Source organism: Anoplophora glabripennis, unplaced genomic scaffold (assembly GCF_000390285.2).
Source record: "Anoplophora glabripennis isolate ALB-LARVAE unplaced genomic scaffold, Agla_2.0 scaffold88, whole genome shotgun sequence".
NCBI lineage: Eukaryota > Metazoa > Arthropoda > Insecta > Coleoptera > Cerambycidae > Anoplophora > Anoplophora glabripennis.
In genome coordinates, this window is record NW_019416799.1 from 480,753 (window position 1) to 503,041 (window position 22,289).

General features: G+C 34.4%; 1 protein-coding gene across 1 annotated transcript in view; it reads left to right on the top strand.

Moving 5' to 3' along the window:
• LOC108912001 (visual system homeobox 2-like) overlaps positions 1–22,289 on the top strand; it is a 94,868-nt gene that overhangs the window by 36,867 nt on the left and 35,712 nt on the right. Inside the window, exons 4-5 of the mRNA XM_018717100.1 lie at positions 21,257–21,341; positions 21,816–21,939. Coding sequence (XP_018572616.1) covers positions 21,257–21,341; positions 21,816–21,939 — 209 coding nt within the window. The remainder of the gene's footprint in view (positions 1–21,256; positions 21,342–21,815; positions 21,940–22,289) is intronic.

The following is a 22,289-nucleotide window of genomic DNA, read 5'->3' on the forward strand; positions in this document are numbered from 1 at the left end:
ATTTATCGAGGTCGGTATCATCATCACAGATATGAAGATACTTAGGTCACGTGACTAAGACAAGCCGGAAAAAGAAAATAAATAAAAGAAACACACACGCTTTTCGGTATCCTTAGAAATAAGTGACGTTGCTATTTTTCTTTTTACTCATCTGCACAAAAGATATATATTTTTTAATTCTTTGTCTAGAATGTTTAACTATATGTTATGTGGTAATAGTAAATACATATACTTAATATTTTTCAGACGAAAATCTAAACATTTAATCAACCAAATCTATAAATCCGATAGTTTATCAGCAAAGCCCGATTATATTTGGATATTGGATTTAATATTGAGATTTATCTTTTCTATCTCTATTCTCAACTGTATTTTAAAATTATTTTTTAACAATAGTCAAGGACGGGTTGGTTTTTTCATATAAACATTATAATGTACATCCATATTCTATTCTACAAATAAGGCACTACAGTTTTAGGAATATTTCTTGTGGTCTCAAAGAAATATAAAAAAAACAAATGGTTACATATCGAAAATATAAACCAAACTAGCGTTTTTTAATGAAACACTCTGTATATTTGTTACCTTTTGGAACCAGGATCAGTAAATAAGTCGAAATGTTGTACAAACTGTTAAAGCAAAATATATGAGGTGAATATATCATTGTAACCAGAAATAAGAAAGAAATCTGAAATGCAATGCTCAATTGTTTATTTATATATCTCTTTGAGATCGGAAGAAATTTTTTTAAAGCCTTGGTCTTTACCACATTTTCCTATATAGAAAGGCAAAAAATATAAAGAGGTAGAATGTTATGTGAACCCTAAACTGAAGTTAACTGTACGTCCGTAATAAAATATATTTTTCACAATGTCATGTACCAACAAAATACGGACCTGGAATGTACGATTGACTTGCGGACCTTGCCCGTTTCCATTCCAAAAATTTATTTTTATTTTTGTCTTAAAATTCATCAAGTGCACTGAAATATTTGACACAGTATAGATAATTTTCTAAATTATTTGTCTTTCTCTGTGGATATATTGTTAAATGTATGTATACGAGGTAATAAACAATTTTTTTAAGTGGGTACTTAATTATAACGTCTCCGATCGAGAGAGCTAAGGCCTCCGTCATTTCTCCGTATCGGTTATGATAAATATTTTATAAAAGGCATGGAACCGGAGCCAATATGGCCGCTAGGAGCACGGAGCGGGGTCTGGTTTCCTGGATAACTCAAGATGTGGCGAGAGGGGATGTTGATAATGAGCTTGGGACGATTCTCGTGCCCCGCGCTCCGGTTATAACTCCAAAATATGGGGATCGGAAGAATTATTATACGGGCTTCCCCCCGTTGCCAGCCGTGGGGGAATGGCTCCACGTTTCGCTTTACTTGTAACGAGGAACGTAATTGCTAATGGAAACGCTCGCTGGATTTTTCAATATTTTTAAAAGGCCCGTGTTTTTCATCCGCTAACGACCACAAAAAGTTCATCCATACGCGCGGTCGGCTCGTAGAATACTACACTGGGCGATCCAGACATAACTGTTGGATAATGAACGTTTACAACATTATTTAACGATAATACAGGAATAATTACGGTAGTATGCCCTTATATTATTTGAAGTATACAGGATAAGTGCCCTAATGAAGGTTCTTGAGAAAAAAAGTCATTACTGAAAGAGTTTAAATGTACATTAATTTCGAGTAATATTGCTTCTGCAATCACGACCGCAGTTGATAGGGGCCCGTTAGATGCTCCAGAAAAGCGTGATCGCCAGGATAGCCGGCGGCGGCGGGTCTCAGCTGGCGGATCTCAGCCAGGACAGGGGGAGGCCCCGCAAAGTGAATTAATTTCTGTATATCCTAATTAATCATTTATCAGTGATTTATTTTTGCACTCAATATTTAGTTAACTAAAAACTAAGTATGAGTAAAAAAATTACTCAATAATAGTTAAATTTAAATCATATTGGAGAAAAAGTCAACTCTTAATTGGTTTTATATACTCGTACTTAGAATAGTGTCAAAAGTCACTCAATTAACAGTTAACAGTAACTCGAATTTGAGTAAAACTCATTCATTTATTATGCAATAGTTTCACTCAGTTGCACTCATACTAATAGAGTGAAAATTTCACTCAATCGTGGACAGAAATTGATACATCATTGAGTAAAATTGAGTGAAATTTGTTTACAGTGTAATTATCATCTCCATTATTTTAAACAGAACGCCATTACTGACATAACAAAAATAAGTCAAACACATTCAAATTTTCCTATACCTAAAACTAACCGTTTTCAAGATAATTGACATTTTATAAAAATTTTGAAAGATCCAAGCGTTTCCTCGCTCTGGAAGCTTTCACTTGTTTTTTTGAAATACCTACACAAAGAACATAAGATGCACTACGTTTCGCTATCAAAATTACTTGAAAATAATCCAACTATTAATAAAATGGTTTCTGTTAGTGTTCTTAGAATTTAATGTCATTGTGGAAGTTTATAAAGTATGGCAAAAATAAGTCATTTCGGATAATATCTAATAAACGCGTTATCAGGTATAGTCTTTCTGATCTCGATTGAAGGCCAAAGAGCTAGGTAACAACTCGGCATTGAAATATTTGAAAAACTTGCACAAAACGCCGCACAAACACAGCCGCACCGGGCGACTGGGCCATAACTTTCAGTTGTTGACAAATTGCCTAGCAGTGTAGTGCAGCAATGGGAAATTATTTTATTGTTTATTATTTTTATTTAATAACTTTTCTAACATAAACTAACAACGTTTCCTCGTCCCTTCCTGGCAAGCATATACCTTCTCGTTGGTTCTTGGTGAGCAGTAATGGTTTTTAATGAAAATGTTAATGTTTTTTGATATGTCATAACCAAAATTTACCATCAATATGATAAAATTATTTCAGGACATAAGTAATTAAAATATGTTGTTGGCCGAATGAACATAGAAATTTTCTACATATGATATTACAAATTAATATTATTTTTTACCTTTGACAGAAGACTTTTTTAGGGACGCATATGAAACTCACTAAATTTTATTGCTAGGCGTCTTTATACATGTTCAACTGACTCCGGAAAGGGTATACTTATATGGCTATCTCAGTTGAAGCAAGATACTTAGATTATTACATTTTAAATTTTTCGTTACTGTACACTTCAATGTTTTCTTAATAAAACTATAATGATTTGCTCTTTATTGTATTTGTAGTTACTATTAATAACAACCCATTGGAAAATTATATTGTTTATTCATCTTCTATATTCCAAAAAGGAATTCTAAATTATGGTGGAGTCGCCAGTACCGTGGCAATACATTATATATTTTAAAATCTTCAAAATTAACAGCTCTCCATATGTGTTACACAAAAAGTATGGCTTAAAAACTCATTTGGGAATAGATGAATAAAATTTTAAGCAGTTAGGTTCATAAAACTACTTAAATCGGGTTCTTGTATTGTCTTTGATACCGTATATTCGAAAAAGAAATAAAATTCAGATAATTCGTCACCAATATAAATGAAATACATTGATTTTTCCATGTTAGCAGCCATCACATGTGAGTTTTCATTCTTATGTGAGGTATATTACAAAAATAAAAGCTCTTGATGCTTTCATTTTATACTTTTTACATTTCTGTACATAAATATATAATTTTTCAAGAAATCTAATCGATTTTCCAAACTGTAACATGCAGACCGTAATAAAATAAATTTGAAACTTTTGTTTCAAATTTATTCCTCGTGTTCTATTTACCTGCTCAACAGTATTCTCAACCTGGTTGCATACACAGTTCTAACAATCGAGCAATTTAGAGAAACTAACGACATAATAAAGCAAGTTTATTCGCATCATTCTTAGCAGAAGGAGAGCAAGCCCAGGGATCTGGGTCATACATCAAAATGTGTGTGTATCTTGCTTGACACCTTCATAGAAAAATTCTGAAGAGGATATCTGATATCTTCTGTTAAAAACAATGATGGGAGCGTGGAATAAAAACATTCCAAAACTTACCCTCCAACAAAAAGGATAGCCTTGAGGAATTCTTTTTATTGAAGGGCTATTATATGGGCCCAACACCTCCATTCTCTCGGCATACCAGGCAGAGTAAATAGTTTTACTGAATTTGAATATGATTTTTGAGTTGATGACTGCATAGGTTTACGTTACTTTTACAAAAATGATTCTATTTTTGCTTCCAGAGGAAGACACTAAATATGTCGATGAGCAAGGAAGTTTTTTGTTTCAATGTGAGTCTTTCACGATGTTCTTGTAATTGTCCAATATCTCATCGATATCTTGCATGAAATAAAATCCTCGCAAATCGGAATGGGACCTCATCTGAATTCATTATGTATCACCCGTGGTGACTCTACAGCGTTTTGCTGGCATTCGCCGTAAAGTAACAACACAACAACACTAAACTTGATTTTCGTACCCTACTGACAAGTCTTATAAAACTCAAAGATCTTACAGTAAATTAAGTAACAGCACTGTTTTATGTCATATAGGATACTAAAAAATTTGCCCGAACTGTCACTAAGGGTAGTTATCCATAGAATTAATTTCATTGTACGTTCACAAATGGATACATCAGCCCGAATGCGATTGTATTTATTGGGTAAACATCTGTCAACACACCTCCCATTTTACCGGCAACCTGTCATTACCTTTTAACATGATAATTGCGACTCCTATTACCAGAGGTATATGGGCAATGGGATATCTCCACCATCACTCTATACGGCTCACCTATACCTATACTTACGGGACACGCCCGATCAAAGGGTTATGTGCCAAGGGTTAATAATTCGATTCTTTGTGTACACAGCGCTAGGCAGACATGTTTCTAACGTGTCCCATTCGTCCAATGGCGCCCGCAGCTGTAGTTTTTTTTTTGGGAGGATGATGGCACCCCAGAAGGGTTGCTCGAATGGAAATATTAACAGCTGAGGTAGTCCTTTATTTCTACCAGTGTATGGTCGTGTTTGTGTGTGGCGTACAAAGCGTAAGCTGTAGTGATGTTTTAACTGTGACAGATCCTTTAACTGGAACAGGAAAATGTAACAAGTACCAGATTTTGAATTCCATTTTTAACTTCATTCAGAACAATACTGCTTGTGATTTTTTTAAACAAATTTACAAGATATTTGTTGGAAAAATGTATAAAAATGTATGTGTCCAAAAAATTATAAACTAAACTATTTATATTAACGTTATGAAAAATTTGAAGGAATGAATAACGCAATCTGGATAACGTTCTTCATAAAGGCGGTTGGTGCAAGACCGTAAACGAAGTGCACATCGCACATTTCACTATTTTTGTATTGTTCTCTTAAATTATTTGATAAATGCAACATCACAAAATTCATTAACAAATTTTGGTCGCTATACTAAGTGAAACAAATAGTTTTGTGGACAGTCTGATACCGAGCAACAAAACAGTTACTAGCTACGACATGCTACTAACATTTATTGGAAATTTGCCAGGTTTTCTTTGCTTGATACTAAAAAAAATACTTATACCAAACAGTAATAAACACATATGTAATAATTAAATGCCAGGGGTGGTTTTGAAGGCATTCCGTGGAAAATTGATTCGTGCTAACCCCGAGGAAAATCTAGGGGATTTCGGAAACAGAAAACAGGTTTCAAATCTTCCATTCGCATTTTCCATTCACGCGAGGCTGTCCTACTCGAAAACTTGTCTCGGGAATTTCACATAACGAAGGAATTCGAATTAACTTGTTAAGCTAAAATGAACGTACGAATAGGGGGAACACACGGAGAGAATTAAATTGAAAACATAAAAAGAAATTCGAACGCTGCGGGAAATTTTAATCTATTAATCTAATCTAATCCAGGGCTTTGGAGCGTTCTCCCTGAGGTATACGTATAAGAAATTCCGCTTAATACGACCCTCGTACCACGTACGACAAATATAAACTTATTTTAATATTTTCAGCTAAGTACATGGCGATAAATACGGTAGGTACTCTAACTTTAGAAAAAAAAAATTCGAACTAATAATATGGCGCAACAAAATCGTATGGTTTTATTTTAAGGCATTAGTAGGTTGCTTTCTGCCAGTATACAGGACGTAACTTTAAGTGAGAGTCAGTTTTTTAGGGGTAATAGTACGTATTTCCCTGAACACGAATCTGAATTTTTTTTTAATCTAATAAATAGTCGAGTTATAGTTAGTTTTTAGATTATACCTTAATTCTTGCCACAGAACGGCGTAAACCTGGGTACCCCTAATTTATTTGAGAATTTGTATTAGTACACAATCAACGTTGCCAGTTGTTTTTAAATCAATCAACATTGTGGGTTGTGACAATGAAAAGTAATTTAGTATAACTGGTGTTATTTTAAAGTCACCATATTTTTTTGATATCACTGTGGTCGAAGCGCTGAACAAAACATTCTATCGGTTCTAAAAAAACCAAATTTTTACATATTTTATTAAATGTTGACTAATATTGGTACAGGGAGACGTTACTAACTGTAAATATATTTTTTAATCAACACAAAACAAATTAAAAATGATTTTGGGGAAAACAGATTAATTTAATATTACAACCACTTGTTATTTTAAAGTCACCATATTTTTTTCTATGTTAATGTGGACGAAGCGTCGAGCACTAAAAAACCGTTGCTCTGTTGGGGTATGGCTTTGAAGGCGCGGATAAGCCGACTATCTTCGCACCTGACGTATATTTGTTTAGCCTTCGACTTTATCGGTTTGAGGAAGGTTATAAAGTTATTCATTTCAGTGTTCAGTGACGATACAGTGAATTCTGTTTTAATTTCGAATGTATTTACGTGATGAAAAATCATGTATACGAATCAAGAACGAGTTGATATGGTTAGAGCCCACTCTTTGTCAGAAGCAAAGAAAACGATTTGACAACAATGCACAGCCCAGTTCGCAATTGTGCATGCTCTGCGAGGGAATTTGAAAAAATAAACTATTAATAGAAATAAACCCCATTTTTTGCACGTTCATCGGTATCTACCAGTAAACAATTCCGTATTTTGCACATATCTATCCATCTTTCCGATGGTTCCCGCCAACAATCGGCTTAATCTACTATGTTGACACAATTGGATTTGGTGCCCGCCCGTTGCGAAATTTACAAGGCCCGCCGTACATAAATCCTCGCTGATTGGATGTTATGGTCGCATTACCAATATTACAAGACCAAAATTTACTAGTTATAACTCGTTTTATTTGTCCTTTGTTTCGGGGCCCCCGAGTCGGGCCCTAACCGGGCGATTTATAGCTTCTGCTTCGGTGCTTAACTGGCCGGAACAAAAACTGATACTAATCTGCCAACAGAGGAAGAAAAGTGCGGATGTATTTTCGTCGTAGTGCCAACTCCTTTGGCTTATAGAGTTGTTTTAATGTCTTTGTTTACGCGAGTTTGAATTTTGATCGACGAGGCGAAGTCGAGCGCAAGAAATGGCCGATGAGAAAGACATGTTAATGCTGTTAGACTTTGTATTTTCTTGGTGTGGGGTACACTCGATACAAATGGTAGAAAGAGGTAGAATTGCGATAATTTTTATTGTTATTAATTAACTAATTTTTTTTAACCAGGAATACATTATTTAAACAGGATTTTAATGAAAAATGAATGAATTTTGGAGGATTTTCAAGTTATTCAATTTATTTCAAATAAAAGTTAAATAAAATCAATTTCCTTATTTTTTAAAATTATTTTTATTTATACAAGGTGTCTTATTTCTCCTAGGCGTCGCGTTTTTTAATTTTTCGGTGAATTTGATAAAAAAAAAACATAGGGTTTATAATACAGCGGGTTAGGCACAAGATTTTGCTACGCTCCAGGATTGGCAAAATACCCAAATCGACGTTATTAATTTTTAATAAATCCCTTCAAAATTGCAATTTGGAATCTCCTTTGCCGCAAAATAATCACTGATATAATTACGGGCAGTCTTTGACACTGAAGAGCCCCCAAAACTTTTCAACAGTATCGTTTTCACAGAATAAAAATTGAGACGTTTCTCCCCGGCTCAAGCTCCTTAAGTAACTGCAGTTGATGAATTGTGAAATATAAAATAAAGACGCCTCGCGAAATTAATACTTCTTTTACATTCTTTAACAGGGGGAGGGTGGCTCGCCGCAAGGGGAACGAAAAATAAGACGTTCGGAGGGTGGGTTTACCAACTTAAAAATATCCGAGTCTCGCAAGGCTGATAGTAAGGATGTCTGAAGGAAGGATTTAATTTGATGCCCGTATTAATACGAAGAAACAACGTTTGTTACCCCGACATCAACAAGTGCTTAGAAAAATACATACTTTTTTAAGAAGTGTGTCCAGAGTTCCAGAGAAGTTATTACTATATATTTTTTGCTCTATTATAAAAATATTAAGCTAATTGAAGCAAATTCCAATTGTTTTTCTAAACACACAACAAGGTAAATCGTCAACATAGATTAAAAAAACAACCGGGTCAAGAACTGATCCTTGTGGTACTCCTGAAGCAACACCGAAACATGTCAATGTTATATTACTAATATCTACAGGGTGTCCCATAAATATTGCGAAAACATTCAGGGGGGGAGTTTCCTTGACCAAAAATAAGAAAGAAAGTTCCTATAAACCTATATCCGAAAGTGCTTCGTTTCGGAGATACAGGGTGTTGAAATTTAGAGAAAATACAAGGTTTTTACCGATATCTGGAGAACCCTAATTCCGATTTTTTTGAAATTTGGTATGTTTGTTTATAAAAACGGTAGACGTAGACGGAATTAGGGTTTTTCTCCGGATATTAGTAAAAACCTTGTATTTTCTCTAAATTTCAACACCCTGTATCTCCGAAACGAAGCATTTTCGGACATAGGATTATAGAAACTCTCTTTCTTATTTTTGGTCAAGGAAAGTTCCCCTGAATTTTTTCGCAATATTAATGGGACACCCTTTATAACTCACACGTTGTATTTATTAAAAAAGCTGAAACAATGTTTGCCCCACCAATAAGATGTAACGAGCGCCCACTCCACAAAAAAGACAGAACACTAAATCACACCAAGCTCATTGGACATTCTCACTGAACACCCTGCATGTGAAAGATTTTTTTCGTCAAATATTGATTTAATCAACGCCACTTAAATCACTACTACGCCCTTATGTTTTTTTGAATCTCTAATTAATTGACGTGAGTGACGGCCGAAAACTGTCGCCGTTGTGCTATATTGGAACCAATTACATACGGCGAAGTAAGTAACATAATAGATCTTTATTTGTTTGTCACATAATGTAATTCATTAAGTGAGTAAATGCGAACATGTTAGCAAGTGTATTACATTCCCTAAGCGACCTTAATCGACCGTTAAGTCGCTCCCTGGAGATGGGGTAGTTACCCCGAAACTACTTCTTTTCGATGGGATGCCAACCACTCGCGCACATGTTAAGATAATCAATTCGTTTTACCATTACGGGATGAAGAAGTCTGTTGCGGGGAATTTTTGTACGAGTTACAGTATGCATTTTTTTTAGTATCCTACTATAAATGAGATCGCAGACCTTGTGTTTCAAGTACGTCAATATGTAAAATATACGCGGTGTTTTAGATGTAGTTCAGATAGATGTGAAAGTGGATCGGTGAAATTTCTTTGTCCTTTGGCCTTAGGAATAAAAGTCTCAAATTTAAAATAAATATGCATATACATTTTATTTTATTTATTTAAAAACTGGAAAACAGTTGTCTTGAAATTTACTAAATGTTTCACAATAATAGTTGTTTATATTTTTGTTATTCCATAGGACAAGTCTGCCGCGTGCCGTTAAGCGCTGCGTCACATTGTGATGAAACTCCCCACTATTAACACTCGCTGTATTTTCAAAACTGTTAACCTTACGCCCTTGTAATATACAACTTTTTTGTTCATTTGCTGTAGTAATGACAGTCAAACCTCTTACACCCTGTATATCTCAAATATTAAAGGAGCCACGGAGGTGGCGTCTGAACATATACCACCAGAATGTATATTTCAGTCGGTGGGTGAGGAAAGTGCACGTTGGATGCGCTGAATTAGTGATGCATTTTATTGCCACCGCAAGTCGAGATCGTTTCCTCCGTTTGGCTTTTAGTTTTATGTCACTGCAGTGCGGCTTGTTTTGCATTTACGCCGGTTTTTACAAGCCGTGCGCCGAATCTCAAAGTCGAATTTGCATTTTAGATTTTTGAATTTTTCAGCGCGGCCATTTACCATTTATCCCTTATTCATGGGCCGACGTGGGCCGGACCTCTCGATATTCGATAAATCTAAATGCCAGAGGTCTTAGAACAACCGAGTTGTTGTTTTATTACCGGCGTTTTTATTCACCCTGGTGAAAAATGGAAACAGTAGCGAATTATTTAAAAGAGAGCTTCTAAGTTCTCCCAATATCTGGTAAGCAGCTGGAATCATTTGTCGGTCGAATCCACAAGACATATACCGGTTTCAAACTTATTAGTCCTCATCGATATAACAAACGAATAATCTAGCTGCTTTTAATATCTTAAGTACAGATATGCAGTATACGCGAGATATAAATATCGTAAGTCAAAAATTTGTTCGCCTAGTTGACGATAGGTCGTGCTTTCGTAGTTCCAGCAAAACTGCAGGTCCTTCTCTGCCAGTGTAGCCGTATTGAAGGGGTAAGCATTGAGTAACAGTGACAATTCATGAAAGTAGCACCCTGTTATGTTCCGCATATCATGAAATATCTCAGAAAGTAGGTACCTGAGACATGTGTACGTCAGAAATATAACCAGTAGCAACAGTGTGAAAAATTTCAATGTCTTAGGCCTTCCGTAACATTCCTGATTTGCTTATTTTCTGGTAAATCTGCGATTACATTGTTTCTCACACGAAGAAGGAAGTATATCCTCAACTATTTGAGATAGAGGCTTTGCTTGTTTGAGTCGTAATTTTCTCTCGTGAAAACCCGTGCTATTCTTGTCCTATCTTGGAAGAAGTTCATTAACTTTCGCGCGACTTACGGCGTTAGCCCCCGCAACAAAAAATCCGGACTAGAGGGGCAATCAATCAGACGTTCTTAAGCGTAACACGCAAATGGATTAAGATGGCGCTGAAGCTATTTGAGGCATTTAGGGAGAACGATTTTATACTCGTTCACCCCCCAAATTAACCGGTAGGTTTCGGAATTTTCAATAAAGAGCTGCCCTACCACCGGTAATTGAATAACAAATTTCCGCGGTGGAAAAGCCCGCTTAATTCTTAAGTAATCTGCGTAGGCAATAATATTCAAACAAATTTTGTATGTTGGTAAGCGGATAGATGAACGGAATGGAAGCTTGGATGTATATAATTTTATTTACAATAGCAATTTCTCGATAAGATTTTTCTTATATGCCAAAAATATTAAACAAATTTCAGAAGAAAGTATAATTCCTGAAAAAATGATTAAAATGTGGAAATGTCCATGATGTAAATTAAAACAACTAAAAGAAGCACCTATCTTCCTCTCTTCAAACTAAAAACAGGATTTAAGCACTGAAACAGTAGCCAAAGATTTTATAATGAGGAATAATAGAATCATTTTTGAATATAATGAATTTTTATTTAACAAAACATTTTGAATGACAGAGGGGGCCCCAAATTTAAATTTGCACAAGATTTCATTATAGAATTTAGAAAAAAATTCAATTTAAATTAGTGGCTAATACTAAACCAAATTATTCGGCATATCTATACTACTTTCTTATTGGTCGGTTTAAATAGACATTGGCCTAAGGTTTTATTTTAGTCCAATTAAATCGCAATTTTAGTCAACTTGCGTGAATTTTTTATATAAGTTAGTTTGAGATATACAGGGTGCCCAAAAGTGACGCCCGTCCTCCTGGGGTTTGATTAAGAAGACAAAAACAAATTGACAATCAAGAGTGGAAAATTTTCCGATTGTTTTTCTTTGTTGAGTTATTCAAAAAATTATTCAAAAAACTAAATCCATTTTTTTTTGTCTCAAAACTGATTTCTGTTCTTATGAGGACCAAGGCAAATAATTTATAACCAATAGTAGGTAAGATAGTTTCTGATTGTCGGTTGTACGCGGGTGTAAGGAATTATTTTAACCTGGAGAGGATAGAGAAAAACATTTTAATAATAAAACAGTTTTATAAAATGGAGAGGAAAAAACTTATAAACTAAAACCATATTGTGCTTAAATAATAGAAATTGTTTTTACAAAAGGTGTTCAAATAAGTTGTCTTCTACTTCAAGACATTATCACGGTTCAATATTGAAGCATGAACTCTTTGTAGCATTTGGTCTATTAACGCGACAGCAGCGTGTATACGAGCTACTACATTTTCTGGATTTACAACAGGTTCGTTGTAAATCTTTTCTTTTAAAGAACCCTACAAGAAAAATCTAAGGGATTCAGATCTGGTGATCTAGGAGGCCATGGCCACCTCTTCCAAATCCATCTGTCTGGGAAGTTTTTATTCAGATAATTTCATACTCGTAAACCATAATGTGATGGAGCTCCATCGTGTTAGAAAAGAGCTAGAAAAAAGTTTCTTATAAAAGTTGTAGAGCCTAAAATTCTACATGAAAATGGCCCATTGACTTTTTCTTGTACTATTAAAATTAACAGTTAACTTTTTTATTAAAAATTAAAAAATATATAAAATTCATTCATTATTATGCCTGTTATGATTTTTTAAATTTCTGAAATCAGCCCTTAACTTCTAGCCACCCTAACTCTGTTAATTTTAATAGTACAAGAAAGTATCAATAGACCATTTTTATATAGAATTTTATGCTCTACAACTTATATATAAAAAAAAAATTTCTAGCCCTTACCCCTTAGTTGAGTTATTTTGAAAAACCCATTTTGTCACCCCTGACCGGGGTTTGAAAAAAATGTATTTTTTTTGTTTATCATCCATCTAAAAATGCTTGAGATTTGTCATTTTTTTAAGTGAATGATTTACATTTTCATTTTGTCCCTCGTCGATAGTTTCATCCACGTAAAAAATATTCCTTCCTTGCCGGCAATATTTTTTAATTCACTTCAAATAATTTCATCTCCTTTTTTAATTTAGTATAAACATTTACTTTTCTTTCTTTTTCTTTTTTCTTTTTTGGTTTCGACTATTTATGCCATCAGGGAAAGAGAAAAATCAATAAAAAAGAATTGACTGCAGATAATTATTAATTATATTACTTTTTGTGTAAAAATGAAAATATCAGTAAATTTTCTTTAACTGCTACCAATCAATATTACAATAAATTTTCTTCGAGTAGTTAAGAATACTTTTCCTATCAACCTTACCGTACTGAAAATTCATACCATATAAATGTTTTTTCAATGCGTTTTTGCCCATTTCAGAAATGATTTCGTTGTCACCAACACTTTGAATTAATATTACCAATTTTGGCGCTTAATTTTTTCTATCTGTTATCTTCATCCACCTCCATTTTTTTAGATCGTTGCTTGCTGTCGGCTTTTGTACTTTTCATAGGTTTTCCTCTTTTCAAAAATTTTATAAACGCTTCTGGATAGTTCTGTCTATTGGTAAAGTATTAGTCATATACCTTACTACACGTGACAAATTCTTGCAACCATCCTATAACGTGCACACTACAATCCGGATCTACGTTACACCAAACGCATAATTCGTCCGTAATCGGGAAAAGCAATTTAAATTTGCGCCCGTTGCAAAGAAATCGAAGTGTATTGAAGTTTAAAATTACCCATATGTCGTAATCCAGAGGACGAAATGAAATAACTAATCATCGCGGGGCTTCTAGAGGCTGGCAATCTCCTGCCCAATAAGCTACCGGTTTGGAAATTCAATTATGCCCAAGTGAAGTGGCGTCCCCGGGGGGGCAGAGGCGGCCCTACTCCCTGGGGGGGCCCTCCTGGATGCGGCCCCACGTCATCAAGCGAGAGCGACCAGCGCAATAGAGCGTTTTCGCACTAAAACGATAGAAATTAAATTTTAATTATTTATAATGGGTAATTATAGCGAAAAATCGCACGTTATTAAATAAAGCACAATACAGGGTGTTTAGATGATAAAATACGGGAGATAAGAAATTGCGGTAAAAATATTTTGTACATAATAGCATGAAGAAAACAGAATAAATATTAATAATTCAATATTTTCGTGACTGTTTTTATTTTGACAATTCGTCTACTATTTGTATAAAAATTGGTTGTTTTTTAACTGTCATGCCATTTAAAACTCTCTCGTGTTCCGATGTTAGAATAGTGTAAGTTACTAAAAGATTTTTCTATGAAAAAAAAAAAAAAAAACAAATTTCGATGTCTTAAAAATATTCCTGTCAACCTTCATGTATGAGTGTTTCAAAAACCTTCTGCCATTACACCCCAAATTTTTATAAAAATGATTTCCATATTATTTATATATCATTAGGGAGAGCTATTTTCATTTTAAGTTTTTGAATCCCTGCTTGAATTGTTTTTATACCCATAATAATGGACAGTGATTCATATCCAGCACTTAGAGGAGTAAGGGAGGTGAGGGGTGCAAGATTCCATAGGCGTACTACTTGAGAAGCAATCAAAGAACAGAAAATTATAAAAAATAAGTTTACTATGAATATTTGCTTTAAAAAGCTTATAGCTCTCCACAATTGTTGCCCATCACCACCCATTTAACCTGGCTGATGCGCATGCCGCGATATCGCACTTTATCACTTATAATAATACATTGAACCAGACATACACACCCTGTTTCAAAAATCCTGCTGTTACTTCCAATATGAGAAAGTCAAATTTGGGAAAATAAAATTGGTAAAATTGATTTTAAAGAAATAAATTATAAGTTGAATAAGTGTGACCGATAGGAGTACAGTAGATGGTTGAAATTGAGAAAGAAAAGATAAAATAAATAAAAATTATTATATGATCGATTAAAATTTTCGTAAAAAATGAATTTTAAACAAAATTTAAAGAAATATGTATAATGTAATAAAATATATTCGAAATTGAAAATGTGATTGGTATTATATTCGTAGTTCAAAGAATATATACACATTTAAAAAAAAGTTAGAGAATATCTAGTTGCTATCTGCCCCTACAATTTAGAGGAATATTTACTGAATAATGCTGTACAATAATTTATTAATGTATTATTTTAGTTTTCTTTTTTTTCTCCATCTTTCCATTCTATCGATTTTTTTCCATTTTTTCTCCATCCAGGATTTTGTATTTGTACATGTATTGTAGTGTATTGATGTTTTTTATATTTTAATTTGAAATATATTTGATCAGAGTAATGAAATGCATTAGAAATTAATTTTACGAGAAATAGAATAACTGTGGCCAGTTATAATTCAAATATAAATTGCCTTTTCCTTCTCAAGATTAAGTATCTAAATACATTAATTCAAAATCAAAATACTAATCTTCTCAGAAGCTTACCCTGAGGTAAGACTACTTATATTAGATAAAAATTTGCTTGAATCTTTAATTATTATTTTTTTTTTCAAACAAAGACTTTCTCTATGAACATAACAAACAAAATTTGAATTAAATTACAACTATATACTCATGTGAGCTGACGCACAGACAATAAAGAAGAAAAATAGGATACAAATACAGATAAGAAAATTACCATCTCACAAGAATGTATAACAATATATGTATAATACGATTTAGTTTTCGAGCTTCTAATACTTTGTCTTAAATAGTTTCTTCGCCATATCACTATTTCCTCTTTCCTTATTCACGGCACGCATAGCTCTCAAAAGCACTCTTCATATCCTGTAAGACAAGATAGCAGCCTGAATTTTTTTTATTGTCTGAAGCTCATTTTTAAAATACCATCCAGTTTGAATTACAGGTTTTAATAACAATAAAAACAAAACAAACAAAAAAAATATGCACGGAATGCGCGATCCTTAGCAAAATTTGGAATGACTTTATCCATTATTAAATTAAATCTAGACTCTAAAACTAAGTAGACTGCTCAATGTGGAACCTAAGGAAAAACTGCCTGTTTTTTCGGAGATCTCTCCTGAATTCGACACCTCGCTTCGACACGCCCATTTCTTGGGTCCAGATGTTTATGTTCTTATCTTCCACTGGCGGAAACCCTGAATATCGGGACGCTTTGGCATAACTATGCCATGTTTATCGTTATCTAATTGACTGATTTTTACAATTGGTTAAATAATTTTGAGACTAAAGTTACAAACAACCCTATACCTCCTCTTGTGAGGACGGATTAGTCAATCTCATTTAATCCATCCTTATAGCTTGGAAAATCCGCCAAAAAAACAGCTATTTGACCTATTATTACTTACCTGACAACATTCTAACAACTTTAAATATCTTGGAATTCCTACGTGTTCTTTCGAATGCATTTCGCGCGTTTTTAGTAATATCGATTTTTCTCTTTATACCAGATGCTCAACACATGGCCCCGACGGTCTCAGTGAACTTGTGATATTGCTAAATTTCATGAGGCCTTCTCCGAAGGACGACCTTGTGGCGACGCTAAACCTACTTGAAGACTCTTAACCTTTCGATAAAATTAGTGTTGACTGAAATATTTTACTTTTTGGCCCATCCGTTCCAAGAACTAACAAATAAATTACTACGCATCCCGGCTTTTGTTACAACTGAATAAACGCAACCCAATTGACGTCACACACCAAACACCAATGAAAGTCTAGAATTTGCCACAGCAGAGGTTCTCTGCCAAACGCAGCAGAAGAATATCCCAAAACTGTGCAATATCGACTGTTCTGGAAGAATGAAGCACAGGAAAGTGAACCGGATTAAAGATGAAATCACTGCCTATTATTTTGGGATCCGATTGCAGTAAAAATGAAATTTGCTCTCCTTTTGAATTCAGAGTGGCCGTATTCAATTAATGCTAATGACGAGACAATGTACGAATAGCTCAAGAGCCACTGATTTGCATCTACGTATCTTCGAATGTGAGAAAACCAAGTGCCATATCTGGCTATTAGGGCGACAGGACGAGGAATAAAAGGAGAAATGATTCCGGGAGACGAACGCATTTGAAACCCGATAGGGCACAATGGGAACGCGACGACCATGATGTTGATGTTTTCACACCTTGGTTAACCCCTTCGAGGCCATGCGGAGAGAGTGCAGATATGAGCTTAATAGGCGTATGAGAAGGTGGGGCTCTTGCCTACGCGTTCACACCTCGCCGTCATTCACATTTTCACACCATGCTTTTAATCTCACTTGTGTCCTTTTGTTTACAGACATTGATTGTTCTGGAAATACGATATGGGAGAAAAAGAAGAAAACAGGTAGTTGAGGCGTTGCCTGGTCGTGGCGTGTTAATTACACTTTAACGTAATCGGGGGACTTTTTGTTCCTAAATCCCGTACGGGGGCGTTCGGAAGTTCCTTCTAGGCGCAGCAGAAATATTTACCGGTTAATTTTTTGTTAACTAACCACTTAACCAATGAGACATGTGACGTTATTGTACATTCAAATGCGTTTAACCAGGTCTTAAACGGTATTCAAAATATGGTCTTCAGTAAAAAATGTCACTCAAATTTCACTCAATTTTACTCAATATTGTACCTAAATCGGAGTAAATGTCCTCATTATTAACTTACCCCATTCTATGGTTGTCGTGCGTTGTCTTTGTCTATTCCCATCGTCCCCATTAGGTCATCTCGTGGGTGTAGAAACCACTGTGGTAGCTTGGTAATTTATGACTTTAATACAATATTTAAATTAAAATTTAATGAAAATATAAACCAGGTCTGAGTAAAAAATTACTCAATAATAGTTAAATTTAGAGAAAAGTCAACTCTTAATTGGTTTTATATACTTTGAACAGAGTCAAAAGTCACTCACTTGATAGCAGAAACTTAGATTTGAGTAAATTCACTCACTTCTGTTGCAATAGTTTCACTCATAAAATTTTAGTCGTAGTCATACTAATACTTCTTTACTACATCAAAGTAGACGCCAAATGAACCAAATGAACTTTTTTCCCCTTAAGTATAATTTTTATGGGAAAACAAAAGCAACTGTGGATTTGCCTTTGTCTTCAGCAAATATCGACATGGAAACATGAGAGAAAAAGGCCTAGAATCAACAACTTTAAGACTGATTTGTATAGCTTCAGATATGTTGACAAACATTTAACATCTGCCTTCATGAATGCAGCATATAAGTACTTCTAGATTACGCGAATGGAATTCATCACTAGATCAGCTTTACCAAGTAATTGTAAGACAATGGAACCCTATTATAGATGTCCTAGTCAAGAGGAATTTGGATGGTACTCTAGGAAACAGCGTTTACAGCAGATACAAATGTCGAATGTTGTGTCTTACCACAATCCGGTCCAAAAACAAGGTATAGTCAACGCCTTAGTCTATTGAGCATACTTCATCTGTAAACCAGAACTCTTGAACTACATCATCTACTCAGAAGAAAAGATAAGATCAAGATAATAGCTTAATGAAGAAGTTCTTGAATTTAGTAAAGTAGCAAAGCCGAAATGTTGCCTCAGATATGTCGACGATTCATTTATTATTTCTAACCTCATGGATGAAATAACATAAGAAAATATTTAGATCAGTTTTATCGTGATTCCATGGTTACACACTGGGTTATAAAGCTACAGGTTTATGGGATTATGGTGCAATGAAATCATGAATTCGAATGTTTTTCTAATCACTGACTTCTATCTAGAGGAGTCTTGATGTTACGGTCAAAACACGAATTGATCCCGAAATTCTGAGATTTGATTTAGCAAAGTACTATAAGATACACTGGTCCACTGTTTTGTGGCGCTGTTTTATTAAAACTTCAGTGGTTTTATCCAATATGTAATATATATTTTTAAGAACCGTTACGGGATATTTTTAGGCCAAGTGACACAATTAGGCACTTCCAAAAGGGTTATTACTGATAAACTCGGTTTGTTTCAAGGTCCTCCCCAACCCCAATAGTTAATTTATGCCTCGGAACTATTTGGCTATGCAGCCAAGTAATTTAACCTCAGTTTGTAGATAAGGGTACGGCTAGCTGTTTGTCAGACGAGGGCCTGTCGTGACTTATGAAATACCATTGGGCCATTAGCACAATTTATGGAGGACACAGGCGTTGATTGCCCGGGCTGCTTTGCTTTCACCCTTTACACATCAGCAAATAATTAATAATAAACTCGGGCTCGGACAAACGTGTCACGAAGGGGCCCCCATGAATGTTAGTTTGACAGTGTTCGTAGTGGTAAAATTTCTGCGCCGTAATGGGAATTATGGGATAGTTCTCTTGAATGAAAGAAAACTGGATAATAGCTATTTATTGTAATCATATTATGGAGTCAGAATTATTGGAATTTAATAAAAAAAATATTCGCACGACTTGATATTTCTTACTAGTACTCAATGAAACGTGGTAGGTTTTGTTATACCCACTGGTTGCTATAGTATGATGTTTACTATCAATTGTTTAATAAACAGTTCTATCTGAATTTGGTAAAAATGCAACAAAGTAATTGTGTTCCTGTGGCTGTTTTTAAGAAGCTCAAGAAGCAATTTTCCATTTATTGCCAGCGAAATCCAGGGAACATTACCAAAAAGTGTTCGCTAAATTTAACGAATGGGAGGTAAAACGCACAGTAATAACAATAAATGAAGTCATGCTATCGTATTTTTTAAATTACTATCAAGGTCTACAAAAATATATATTGGAAAATATAACAAGCTTACTGCTAATTTGAAGAATTATTCGAGAGGATACAAAGCAAAAAAATTGCAGAATTGGAAAGAGCACATATTGAAGAATTTTTGACTGGGGCTTCCGATAAAAAATATTTAATGATTAAGGTAATATCTCTTTACCTTTTAAATGTTGTTAGGTATATAGTGAACTTTGAATTATTTTAGGTTGCACTAATAATGGGGGTCTCTGGTGCCTGCGAATAGACAAATTTGAAAATTAGTGACGTACAGGACGTTGGCAGTTACCTACTTGTTTCAATACCTGACACTAAGACGCGCATTTCAAGAAAATTTACAATTATAGAAGGATTTTGCGTGAATGCTGTTGAAATATGCAGAAAATATATTTCTCTGCGCCCAATTCACCTAATACAAGACATATTCTCTTTAAAATACGTCAAGCAAAAATGTACTCAGCCTGTTGGAATCAACACATTGACGAATGTACTCTCAATAGTTGCTTCATTTCTGAATATCGTAAATCCAGAAACATATACTGGCAATTGTATGAGGCGCACTTTACCAGTTTTATTGGCAAATAAAGGTTCTGATTTTACAACCATCAAACGGCATGGTGGATGGAAGAGCTAACAGAAAGTTATGTTGAGGAGTCTATATCTAACAAACTTGATATTGCAAGGAAAATCCAAGGAAAATATAGCTGTTCCTTACAAGAAGAGACATCCGTAACTTGTGAAAAGTCTTCACAAACTTCGGCAGATGTTATGCGTTCCGAAAATGATAGCAACAACGCTACAAGGGTTGTTATTACCGGAAAGGAAATTAAATGTGATAAAACAAAAAACAAAATGTCTATTACTATAAATGTAAACGTTAATGTTAATAAGTAAATAAATTAAATTTGATTTATTATAGGTTTATTATTTTTTTCATTATTCCACTAGTGAAATTAAGTTACTTTATTCCACTAGTGGATAAAGTATCACTTTATACGGTTCATATGTGTGGATAAAAGTCCGATTATATGGTGATGATTGTGGATGAAACATTTTTCTTTAATTTGTAGTTCTTATTTTTTATTTATTATCTCTCTTTATTTAAAATATTATTTTATTTCTATTTTTATTATTTTTAATTGCAAAACGGTTATTATATTTATGATTTTATTTAAATAAAATAATTTGGAAATTATTAAATCACGTTTGATAACAAATCTGCATTCTCTAACTTCTAGTTAGTTTTAAGTTATTTCCTTCCACTCTTCTTTGAGTCACCCGGTAGCTTATTTCGCCTTATACTTATTTGCGCCACATAGTATATTGACACCTCTTATTTCGTACGACCATATCTTCACTAATGCTAACTGTCTAATTCTGACTTAAAACTGACCTTTGACAGCTAACTGGCAGAAGTTGACTAACATTTACGATTTTGATGAATTTGTTTCCAAGAATTAAGAGAATTTAACGATTCACTACTACTAAGTTCTTCCGCGAGGGCAAAATTAGATTAAATTAAATATACTTTCTTTTGTTTCAGGGCAGTTAGATAATTCCAAAGACTTTTCAGTGGCGGACGGTTTAGGTGGTTTTAATAAAAAGAAGAAGAAGAAGAGGCGCCATAGGTAACTATTTATTCTGATAATAAGTCACATAAATAAGATAAATAGTGAGTACGTGGTAGTTAAGGCTTAGCTATTTTTACGATTATCAACTGTACCTATGATTAGTTCACAAAAATCGAACCCTTTTCCATTTCCTGTTATTTTTCAAGGTCGAATCCTTTCAAAATTATTCATAGTGTTATTTATCTCAATTCTTACATTTTCTGAAAAAAAGTACCTACCTTTCTAATTAATTATGAAAGCCTGGAGAACGCCACAAGTAATCGAAAAGCAAACTCGGTATTGCAAAGCAAACAAAGCGACTCGGGCAACTGCCCCTCGATCAAATATTCCTCAACCCTTCCGTTAGGCGACCGTCCCGTCCCGATGAATATTGCAATTCCTAGAGAAGCGCAAAGTTAGGGCCGTGGCTAGGTAGTTAGGCTACGAACCCTGTGTTACATATTTAACTACCCTTGGTGGGTTGTGTGGCAGGACGATTTTTACGAGCTATCAACTGGAGGAATTGGAGAAAGCCTTCAAGGACGCCCACTACCCCGACGTCTACGCCAGGGAGATGCTCAGCCTGAAAACGGATTTGCCCGAGGACAGGATACAGGTAAGAGTCAATCTTGCAATTTTTTTTTGTGTACCGTTACAGAACGAGTCAATTTTAAGGATTCGTGTAGTCGGTTTTTGATATTGCAATCGATAATTCTCATGTCTTTAGTTATAAGAGGACGAAGTACTGTCAGCGAGAAATAAACGCCGACATCTAGCGGTGGATTTTGTAACAAAACACTATATTGAAGTATCAATTCTAATAAAATAAAGTTAACTGATATAAATCCTACCTGTATTATGTAAATTACTTTACTATGCACAGGAACAATTAATGACTGAAACCACTGACTGAATCATTGAAATTATGGTAAAAAATTTTACACCAAAACATGCCTAGAACATTCA